At 35.2% G+C, this 12,629-nt stretch overlaps 1 protein-coding gene across 1 annotated transcript in view; it reads left to right on the top strand.

Annotated features, from left to right (window-relative positions):
• The first annotated feature begins 8,955 nt into the window (after positions 1 to 8,955).
• Positions 8,956 to 12,629, top strand: part of LOC134663222 (neuronal acetylcholine receptor subunit alpha-10-like) — a 74,579-nt gene continuing 70,905 nt past the window's right edge. Inside the window, exon 1 of the mRNA XM_063519610.1 lies at positions 8,956 to 9,090. Within this exon, the coding sequence (XP_063375680.1) occupies positions 9,000 to 9,090 (91 nt within the window). The 5' untranslated portion in view covers positions 8,956 to 8,999. The remainder of the gene's footprint in view (positions 9,091 to 12,629) is intronic.

Genomic DNA, 12,629 nt, shown 5'->3' with positions numbered 1-12,629 from the left:
ACACACTTTCGCAAAATGTCCTTGTTTTCCACATTTTAGGCAGGTGGCTTGAAAAGCTGGGCACAATCGACGAGGATGGCGTGGGTTTGCACAGAAGTAGCATTTTTCATTCTGAGAATTTGTCACGTATGTATTAGGTTTCCGAGTTGTAGATGTGGCTGCCGCAGTGGACGTGGATTGTACAGGAATTGACGAGGATGGCCCGACTGCAGCGGTTTGTTGTGGAACGAAACTTTGTGATTGTATTTGGGCAGATTCTAAAGCACGAGCTTGATTATGAGCTTCATCTAGCGTAAGAGTCATATTTTCAAGCAAACGTTGACGAATTGCGGAAGACGATAGACCCGCGATAAATGAATCTCTAATGTAATCTTTTTCGTATTGGTCGGCGGTAACTGCTTTAAAACAGCAATCTTTTGAGAGTAGTTTAAGCGCTTGAAGGTATTGGTCGACGGTCTCCCCATTCTGCTGACGTCGGGAGGCCAGATTATGGCGTGCGAAAATCTCGCTCTTCGGTTTGACGAATAAACATTCCAGTGTAGACATAGCACTGTTATAATCAGTTGTTTGAGCGATATATTCGTAAATATTTGGCGCTATGAGATTAATAAGCAGTTTATATTTTACCGTATCCGTTTCAGCTTTACATTCTTGAAGAAAATTTTCAAAAGTCTTTTTCCAATGGAGCCATTTTGAAGCATTTTGGCTATCCAACGGATCCGCTTCGAATTTTTCGGGTCTAAGATACTTCTCCATTTGAATGATTCTTTCTTTTACGAGCATTAAAGAAATTTTAGCATAATAAATTGATATAGAATAGAATTAAAGAACCTGAATCTTAGGTTTTATTATGCTAAAATAAAAATGACAATGTGACAATCATGACACTGGTATACAGGATAGAGCAAAGAACTGACTGTGAGACGTTACAAGAGGACATCGACTTGGTGTTTCGGTGGAGTATTCAGAACAAACTTCATTTTAACCCAGTCAAATGTTGTGTGTGTACTTTTGGTCGCTCTCGTTCCCCTATATATGAGCATTATATACTGGGATCAGAGCCGATAAATCGTGTCTTTTCTGTCAAGGACCTTGGCGTAGTGTTCGATGCGCGGCTAACTTTCCACGAACATATTTTTTCTCTTGCCAAGAGTTCCTTTCAAAGGCTGGGCTTTGTTATCCGAAACCTTCGCGATTTTCATGACCCGGGGGCCATAAAAATGGTTTACAATGGCTTAGTAAGGAGTAAGCTGGAAACTTCGTCGATTATATGGAACCCCTACGAATCGACGTACGCTTTACTACTTGAGAAGGTTCAGAAAGCGTTTTTAAGGTTCCTTTATAAAAAAATATTCGGATTCTATCCTTATCTGTACCCGACAAAGTATCTTCTCGGATCCCTCGGGTACAATTCCTTGGAGGTCAGGCGGAATTACCAACTCCTAGTCACGGCATGCCGAGCCTTGCGTGGTGAGTCGGACTGTCCCGAAGTTGTCTCTGGTCTCGTGCGTCTGTTTGTTCCAGATGTCCCGAGAATGGCCCTCAGACCGCGACAACGCGACCTACTGGCCGTGCCGCCGGCGCGCACCGTATCGCGCAGAAACTCGCCGCTTCCCCGTGCCCTTTCACTGCTCAATGCGCTCCTGACACTGACACCTGAGTGCGACCTATTTGCGTGGAGATGGACGGAAGTGTATACTGAATGCTTGAGATTCTGTGAGGCGATGGATGCTAGGTGCTCAACTGTTCCAATGTAATTTGTCTACACTAGTGTAATGTGCTATTATCAGGCCTCGGAGTTTTTTTAGCACGGTAAGACTAAGGAGAGCTATGGAGTCTTTGTTAACATTAAAATTAATTCATACTCATACTCATCCTCATTAATTAAGTTCGTCCGAATCGTTTTATAAATACTTAGACTACTTATATGTAATTAATTCTGTTTACATATATTTAATTAAATGTTATATTATAAAAAAGTAATAATATGTATATGTGTATGTTAATATTATTATATTACCCATATTGCAGTGTCATCGCTCCAATATTTTATTTAAGTACTTAACGTACCTACATACTATAATTACTGTTAAGATAAGGATATTGGTGTCTTGAAAATGATGCCCAATAATATAATATGTATATGTGTATGTTAATATTATTATATTACCCATATTGCAGTGTCATCGGTCCAATATTTTATTTAAGTACTTAACGTACCTACATACTATAATTACTGTTAAGATATTGATATTGGTGTCTTGAAAATGATGCCCATGAATGCGACTTACGACGTTTATACTGCCCATTATGTGTGAACGAACTGTTTTGTAGACGTAAGGAAGAGTAACGCATAACTATTCTAAAATATTGTAGCTCTATATCAACCTTAATGAATAATAAACAGTTTTAATATCTATGGAATATCGTTTTAATATGTCGAATACGTATTACCAATGTTTATAATCATAGGTTGCATGTCTTAAGTACTTTTTTAAGTGATAGGCCACTTATGATTAAACCTCTTTACCTAAATATGTGTATGAGTAAATCAGATGTCACATTATGTCATGAATATATAGTTACGTATTTCGTTATTGTGATGATCGCTGATATTTATTAGGTCTAGAGCTGTACATAATTTACTTGTACTTAATTAATGAGGATGAGTATGAGTATGAACTTAATTTTAATGTTAACAAAGACTCCATAGCTCTCCTTAGTCTTACCGTGCTAAAAAAACTCCGAGGCCTGGCTATTATTGTTGTATAATTGTTGTTGTTATAAGTATTATTGCTGTTAGTCTAGTTTCGTGACGCATTGGTTTAACTGTAAAGTCATGTAAACATGTTTATCAATAAAATAAAATAAAATAAAAAAATATATATATATTCAATATGGACTGGTGTCGTGGGGGTTTTACCTTTTTGTAGTCTATATTTGGATATATTTAAAAAATGTCCAATCACATCTGATAACATGTATGAAAATTTAAAAAAATCATACACATCAGATTTGCATCAGACCCACCATTATTAGTTATTTTGGTTACTTATATACCTACCTGCTATACCTGCAAGCTTTTTTCTTAATTTTTAACCATAAAAACTTACAAATAATAACGTGTTTTAGCTAATTGAAACTCGAGCTTCTCTGGAGAAACTTTTATTCTCCAGAGTGTAATATTGGCACTGCCGGTTATTGAAATTGATCGTTGTTTCCCTTATTTTAGACGACCAAAGGGCATCATGACGACATGAAAAGGGTATCGTCATACAAGTTAATAACATAAATACGTACCGTAAAATGGGGTGAGTAGGTGCAAAACCGACATTCAAATCTCGATAACATTTTATTTTTACATATGCAAACTGAATGGTGTAGGTACATAGGCCACACTGAATGTTTTGCATTACTGGCCACTCGTAAACATTTGAATTACGAATTGTAAATTAAAAAAGTAAATAGACTTTTGTTTATGGAATGTGACAAAAATTGGCGGCAAATCGATCGTCGTTTATTTTTAATGACTTGTCAAACTAAACAACTTGCATTAAACATGGATTTAACTCGAAAAGATTTTAGAGCTATGATTTTGTATGATTTTAAAAGTTCGCTTACTCCGCAAGAGTGTAGTGCTCGTCTTCAAAATGCTTTTGGGCTTGAAGCACCACATCTGAGCACCGTGAGACGTTGGTATGCTGAATTTAATAGAGGCCGTGTTACTCTTAATGATGACTTTCGTGAAGGCCGACCGTCGACCGCGGTCACTGAAGAAAACGTGGCTGCTGTGAGACGACTCATTGAAGGAAACCGACGAATCACATATGAAGAAATTCGTGGACAATTGGGGATAGGTATGAGTCAAATACAAAAGATTTAACTTCAGTCCAAAAACAGGGACGTGTTGACTGGTGCCGAGAAATGCTGCAAAAATATAAGCAAGGGAGTTCAAATGCTGTATATAACATCGTAACAGGAGATGAAACCTGGATTTACTGCTACGATCCGGAAAAAAAGCAACAGTCCAGTGAATGGGTCTTTGAAGGTGACAGTAGGCCCACAAAAGTTCAACAAGCTAAAAGCGTTGCCAAACAAATGATCGCCTGTTTTTTTTCTAAAACGGGTCATATTTGTACCGTACTGCTAAATAATAAAAGAACGGTAAATGCCGAGTGGTACACTACCATTTGTCTTCCCACAGTAATTGAAAAAGTTCGCGAAAGACGACCAAGAAGCCGCATCCTTCTGCATCATAACAATGCGTCCCCCCATACCGCAAAAAAAACAAAAGCATTTTTGAATTCCGAAAACGTTGAGAATGTCACTCATCCGGCTTATAGTCCAGACCTTGCACCCTGTGACTTCTAGGTATCTATTTCCCAAAATTAAGGATTTAATGAGGGGTTTGACATTTAAGACCCCCGAAGAGGCAGTTACTACGTTTAATCACCACGTCGAAAACATGCAGTCAAGTGATTGGGCCTTATGCTTCCAAAAATGGTTCGAGCGAATATGCATAAAATGTAAGGGGGAATATTTTGAGAAGCAGTAAATGTATTATTATTGTTATAAATGGTTTTATTCAAAAGTTATGCAAAACTTTCAGTTTGGCCCTCGTACATAATAAGTGTTCCGGACGTTTGTATTTTAGTTTTTATTTTATTTTGGGTAGTTCCATTTCATAACTTTGACGATAAACAGGAAATCCCACCTCACCCCGTAGTCCCTCGTATTTGGGGTGAGTTGGGTTTTCATACAAAGGTGATTTTGGAAGATTGTTGGATCGATTTTTTTTATTATGAGTATTACTATAGCTCCATTTTAAATTGGAATACATTATTTTTGTAGCAATAGCCTTAAAATTCCATCTCACCCCCCTTTCATCTCTTCTCTCCCCATTCATAACCCATCGCTCCCCGCGAACCCTACTCACCCCATTTACGGTACCTATAAAAGTTTTAGTCCACGAAAGAAAATCGGAATGTTAATGTCATACTATGTATATAACTGGCTAATTATCATCATCAATTGTGTAATTTTCATTTAAATGGTATCTGTTAGAGTCAGACCAAAATAATTCTGCAGCGTTTTTATAGCACAGACGTGTAAGTGTTAATTATGACGTTTAAATAACACTCGCACGTCTGTGCTATAAAAATCGTTGCAGAGTTATCTTGGTCTGACTTTATAATCATTCCTTATCTCACAAAAAGTAGGATACCTCGACGTCACCGTACTTACTATTTATTTAAACGTACCTACTTGCGAAAGAGGAACCTAACATAGTTTAATACACGCCAAAGCGTTAAAGCGAACAAAAATATTAAAACAAATTTATGAAATACGTTTCAGTAAAATATAATTTAAATATAAAATTTACCGCTGCACGAGAAACTTTATGAACTAAAAAGTTTTGCATTAGATACCTGCTGTTGAACGGACGAAGCGTAGTTAAAGTTAAAATCTAAACGGGTTGAGATAACGTTTTTTCGAATGTGAAAAAATATATGTAATATTTTTTCACATTCGAAAAAACACGAAAATGAAATATGATTTATTTCATTGAATAAGTGTTATTGGAGCAAACTGCTGTTTTAAATGTTTCTTCCTTTCCATATCTACATACATACATTGTTTTTAAATATTGGACTAAGTGGTATAAAATATACATAATTATTTAAAATGTTTATACAAACTACCCCGTTTTTAACCGACTTCCAAATCTAAAAGGAGGAGGTTATTAACATTCGTTTTACGAGTCTTAATTGATTTTTTTTGTAGAATAACTATATTTGAATTATATTGTTAGTTTACTATTTAGGAACTTTATCCATATTACTAGAATCACCACGCAATGATAAACATATCTTAAAATTTATTATTAACAGTGCACTCAGTCAAAGCAATTTAGTACTATTTAATAATACTGATACTGAAACTACGTTAAACACAAAACTCCACCGTGATACGGTTGAATTTAAACTAACTATTACTTTCCTAATGGAGCTCAACTTGTGTAAATTGCACTAATCGCTTGCATCGAGAACTCTACGCTCTGTGGCTGCTGCAATCTCACGCGTCTTGGCTTCGCTAGCATGCTTCATTTAAAGCGGTTTCAGATATTTGATACACTTCTAAAAAGCAATAAGTACTTGTACTATTTAAATGCAAGCCAAAAAATAATAAACGAGATTGGGTGTTTGTTTGTATGTACCTACACCCCAGGCCGATGGAAGCAAGCTTATACATATAACAATAAATCATTTTCATGCGATGGATTTTAATACTACTCATCGACACCCTGAAAACACAATACATAGAAAAAGATATAATAGAAAATTTCTGTTTTTATCTTTATGTAAATGGTGTTACCATATTATAAAGTATGTACCTACTTGTTATATTTGGGTTTGGATGGTTGCAAGGCATAAGATTAAGCAAGGCGCGGGAAAGTAATAAAAAAAAATTACATTGCAATGTATGTTATTCATAATCATAGCGGCGAGGATTATAAAATAAATATGTGTATATATATATGCTTGTAGATAACCTATACTTAGTATTATTTTCAAGCCTATTCAATTATACAGTATTATTGAATTAGACAGTAGGCATGAAAATGATTTGTTTATAGCTAAAGGATATTTCCGTTTCATAGGAAAAAGGGTACACTACAGAATGGTGTAAACTTGTCAAATATAGGTACACTCTGCCCACGTTAATTTAATTTAAAAATTACTTGTGTGTCAATTTACAACTATCTTATTTGAATTTATAATATGTATTTAGTCAGCAGAAAAAGCTTCCTATTACACTTTGGAAACTTAACGTATTCCTAGGAGAAATACACGATGTAGGTACGTCATACGTTCTATCTCTGCCAGGCAGCGTATCATGGCCGCATTTTTATCACTTGTCATGCTATACGTCACTTTCGCACTTACATATTTGTTAGAACGTGACAGCCATGGTGACAAATGATAAAGAGCCGGCCATCTTAGCCCTACAGTGCACCGAACGGTCGGCTGCCCACAATCACTCGCGTCTTGGTCCGCACCAAATCGGTAAGTGGGTTTACTCCGGCGACATTCCTAATTGACGTATCTAGACAAATTAGCATTTATCGTGACGACTTGGGGGGCTACCGATTTGTCTAGGTAGGAGTCAAAAGATCAAAAAAAGGAACCACGAATACTTATGTGTGGTTAACTGAAATTTCTCTGAAAATTGACTGTTTGCTGTAGTTCGTTCAATTTTTTTTATTGTTCTAATCTACCTTTTTAATTTTTTCTACCCACGTACTCTACTACACGTAGGTAAGTAAATTTACTCCGGAAATATCCATAATGAAATAATGACGTATACAATTTGGTATTTACCGCCTTGGCTACCGAAGATTTTTTCGTTTAATAATTTTATGAGGAATTCGTAGATATTTTGAGTTTTTTTTTTGTTGTAAGCACTGTTGTAAGTTCATGCGCTCTTAAGATTCCTCAGGTCAAAAAAAATCGGTTATCCTACTCAGAATCACGAGTAGGATAAATTTATTGAAAAACTGCCCAATAAAGAAACGACAATTTATTTTAAAGAAATAAATATTATAGGACACTTGTACACAGATCGACCTAGTTCCACAGTAAGCTGACTGGTTATAAGTATATAGAAAACATTCATAACACTGGAAGAAATATTTGTAATAAACACACAAATAAATGCCCTTAACAGGATTCGAACCCGGGGCCTCCTGCTTTGTTGGCAAAGTCACTACCGACTAGGCTAGAAGGGCGTTAATTTTATATTACCCTATTAAAACAGTTAAGTACCTCTGTCTGTTGTAACATCTCTATAAGGATAGGGTACCTACACCCAATTTACCATGACCATACGTGTGCTAACTCAGAGCTTTAGGGATTTTAAATCGTTAAATAAAATGTCGTTAAATAAAGTGCTCATTCAAAATTCTCTAAATAATTATACTATGAAAAGATTCGAAATCATGTCTAATATCGAGGCTCTTAAGATAATATACCTACTTTAATACTAAACATCACTTTTGTACCTATTTCTTAAAAGCCATTTAGAATAATGACAAAAGCTATTTTTGTTATCAATGTTATCATTTAAATAAGTGTTACTTAATAAACTATAACCAACTTTTATTGTGACACTTACTAGGCACTTCTAACATTTTTACTGGAACCATGAAACTAACAAACTTGCTTTACATGCGCGCATACATACGTCTCCCAAGTTTATATGCGCGCATACATACGTCTCCCAAGTTTCGTACAAGAACGCCCTTGACACTGCTGTCGGATTAACATGCTTCTAAAGAGAACTTGAAGCGAGCGAGATAAGGCCGCGTAGTTAAACCGTCAAAGTTATTCTAAAGTGTTTACGATTGCACGGAAATAAATTCACTTTACAAAACTTCGGTTCAGTTTCATCTTTAAAGTCCGGAGTGACATCGAATTTACAAAATCTGTCAATCAGTTGTTATTGATATGTTAAACTCGAATCGTCGAATCTCGTTCACAACGAGCGAGTTTCACAACGAGCGAGTCAAACTGAAATAAAATTAGCTTATATTTGTAGGTACCTACTAATTAAAGCTGTAATATTTTTGTTGGCATGCCGCTTATTAACAGTCAATCACGGTCATTGTAAATCTACATCTACAATCGTGGCGGTTCGTAGCCAGTGGTGGGCCCGTAGCAGACGTAGCGAGCGGTGGCGCGGCATCAGTGCTACGACCGCCGCGCCCGCCGCCGGCTCGCGCGCTTCTACGCGCCGTTAACCGCGTTTTACGAACGTTATAAACATTTTTATTACAACTCAAATCGACTCCGTGAAAATCTGTACGGATTTAACAAGGTTTTTTTGCACCCTCTGTGTCGCTCCATTAATAAGCGTTATGACGGACTTCTAGTTATTTGCCATGTTTAGAAAAAAGTTTATTTGTATTTTTGTAAAAGTGAAAAGTGACAAATTTTAAAATGAAAATTCGCGTGTGCCATGTTTCTGAAATGCTTTATTATTCCGTCACCATAGTATTAATTTCGGTAGCGGTTTCATTCTTTATCAAAGGTAAGTTTCATTCTCTTTATCTTTAGCTTAACCCGAACGACCCAATTTAACTTCATCATTTTATTCAAGTGTGTGGTAAGATTATAGGAAGGTTTTCCGAGTAATGCGTTATTTTGTAGCGAACCTCTTTGATTCGCTTACCTCCGCCTGCGAACGCTGGCCGGTAAGACAATTTTGATTACGGTGTGTCAACTCACGGACTGATTTATTATTCTTGTGATTGACATATAAAATGTAATTCGTTTTTATCTATCGAAGATTTATTAGGTATTTAATTTCTCAATAATAGTGTCCCACAATCTTTCCGCAAAACAATGTAATAATGGAATAATCAAATATATAACGTTTGAGATAATAATGTTACTGAGTCGTTATGAAATCGCAATAAAGAAACCCAATTTACCTAAGCTTTAGTCAAATAACACATTCATGTGCGTTGGGAATTTTCACAAAAAAGTTATAAAAAAACATTGATCTAGAATTTCTTTTATATTAAGTCAGTTTAAAAAAATCAAACTGCGACGAATGACGGACGGTGAGACAGCGGAGGGTTCATTATATCAAATGTATAATTGAAACGTAGAAAACTACCTTTTTCTAACAGCTTCCATCCAAAAAATGGATTGAACCACTTCTACATATCCTCAGGTTGACAGATTTATTGCTTTTATCCAAACGTATCATTATCTCGTCTCGTAGTTCGTCTTTTTTGGGATTCTCTGTCCAAAGGGTGACATACGGAAGCCAGTACTAAGCCACCGCTGTCAGTCAGTGAGTGCGTGCTGTATTTTAAGAATCGTAATAATTTTGTAGTTGACAAGAAATTTTCACATAGTGTTTTTCCATGCCAGCAACAAAATTCATAATAATATAAATATGTGATGTTTTACGCTCTCGGTTAATTACGAGCTACTCATGACTCTTGAGCCTTAAAAGGTAGACAAGGATTAGGTATGGAGAAGCAATAATTATTAACTAGACTAATATGCGCAGAGTATAATACAAAACGTCCTAATAAGAATAAAAATAGCGAAGAGTCTCGACCAACATCTTGAGGGACTCTCGCTAGGTGGTTGGATCAAGGGTCAGATGCAGAAGGCGGTGATCTTGGACACGGCGCGGATAGTCCGCCGCCGGTTCCTCTCTCTGCGGCCCTGACCACCGGTAGCTTGGGCCTTGCCCCGCTGCTGGCGGCACTCTAGGTTAGGTTTTTTATAATGTGTTTACATGTATTTTTTATTGTTGTAGTGTTTTTATATTTTACTTTTATATTCATATTATAAAAACCCTAGCCTAAGAAGGATGATGAATAAAGATAAAAATAACAGTAACAAAAAAAACTGCCTAAAAACTTCAAATAGCGTCTCTAGTAAAAAAAAAAACAAATCAAAATAACTTCATTCCTTTTGGAGATACCAAGTATATCTACACAAACACATTTATAATATCCCTTTGTATGATTCGGCTTTGACGGTATAAAAATCATCATAAAGTTCCATATAGGGGAAACCTTGTTAATATTTAATTTGTGTTCCAGTAAAAATATATGATCGAGTATGTTTTATGACAGTGACTTCAAAACGGATTAGGCATGTTAAATCACAGAACAGGGAAAGGATGTATCATTTTGCGGTACACGTCAAGATATGAAAGGAATCTCATCTCGGGCTTTCCTAATATTATGTCGTCGGAACGCAGATTTAATGTACTTACTTTATAAACCCACCTTTTATTGCTTCCTGTGACTTGACTTCCAACATCGAAATGATATAGGTAATTCTATACATCGGTATTTAATTATAGTTTTAAAACAGGTTCCACGAATTTCAAAAGTAATTCCTTTGCAGACGATAAATATATCTGCATAGGTTTAATTTAAAATTGTATCTTCTAGACTAAAATAAACTTCAATAATTTAAAACAGAAAAAAGGTATTGTCTATTTCATAAACACTAAGTATAAACATCAATTATAGTTAACTAGGTTCAATGAAACATACAACTAAACTGTATAAGTAGTAAACTAGGCATAGGAACTGATAACGCAAGCTTACCTTCTTCAATCTGTTTAAAATTCTAGACGTTTTCAATTGAATGAAAGCGAGTATAGACTGATTTCCGATAGAATATTAGCTTCGTATTTGACGCCTTTCACCTCATATAGCTTTTAAGACTTGAGATAAGATTTTTTCTTATAGTTCAATTGTTTATGTAAGTGTTTTTATTGTTGGTTTTAATTTTGCTTAAAATCTATCGTGAATAAGAAAATTTTAATACACTGCGGCCGCTTCTCCATACAAACGAAGTTCTCATTTTCGTCTCTGGATATCTATCTATCTATCTATCTAATACCTTTAAACGAGCAATTCTTGCATATTTATTTATATATTTATATATACTTCGGGGATCTCGGGAACGGCTCTAACGATTTCGATGACATTTGCTATATGGGGATTTTCGGGGGCAAAAAATCGATCTAGCTAGGTCTTATCTCTGGGAAAACGCGTATTTTTGAGTTTTTTATGTGTTTTCCGAGCAAAGCTCGGTCTCCCAGATATTTGACATTATGGAAAATGTTTTAACATATTTTGATGTATATTAACCATAGCTTTATAAGATATTTTTATTGGTGTAAAAGTTAGTAACATACTTCATACAATTTTTTTAAATGCCCCTAACTCTTGTAATAATCAAAAATCAAACATAGTGGCATAGCTGTAGTTGATATATAACAAACTCTGTCAAAATATTTTAAATAATGTTAATATACAGAGAGGAAAATGAGGACTACGTTTGTATGAAAAGGTTTGTATAAAGTAATAAATGAAAGCAGCCTCGGCCCTTGAAATTCAAAACTGCCTAAAACAATGAAATTTGAATCAGTAATCTAAGTGGTTTAATTTTACATCTTGCCCTGATTTTAAATAAAGACCTGTGTACAAAGGCCGATATCAAGTTTTAAGTTTCTAGAGGGGTGTAACACTCTCCCACCTCTCTCCTCAACTAACCCTACTTTACCCTACCTAGCTAGACCTAGACTAGCCTAAAATACTAAAAATTCCAATAAGAAAATCTAAAATTCTAAAAAACCTTTAAAATACCGCAATCCGTAAATACCTTTATTAATAAATATAAAAGTAATGTAAATAACCTAAAAAGCTAATTAAATAAGTTAATATCTTGAATTGGATCAGTAAATTGGCCAAATGATCGTCTAGTGTTTATGTAGTACCCTTCGTCGTAACCGTTAATAGTAACCGAAATCCTTTTCGCATATAAGGAAAGAGTTATGAATCCTAATAATGTCAAATAATTATTAACCCGTGAACTATATCAAAGTAAAACATGTCCGAGATATAAGAAAGATTATTGCAAGTTTTAGTAATGTTAGACTTAGTCTGACTAAGTCTGTAATATGATGTAAACAAAAAGTCAATAGTAAAATGTCATAATTAAGTATGTCCGAGAAATGTCATAGTAAATCGTCAGTAAAGTATGTCAAAGTAGTAAAGTCTGTCAAATGTAATAGTCAATTGGTCA

Source organism: Cydia amplana, chromosome 4 (assembly GCF_948474715.1).
Source record: "Cydia amplana chromosome 4, ilCydAmpl1.1, whole genome shotgun sequence".
NCBI classification, from domain to species: Eukaryota; Metazoa; Arthropoda; class Insecta; order Lepidoptera; family Tortricidae; genus Cydia; species Cydia amplana.
Note: the sequence above shows the minus strand (reverse complement) of the source record. Positions and strands in the feature narration are given on the sequence as shown.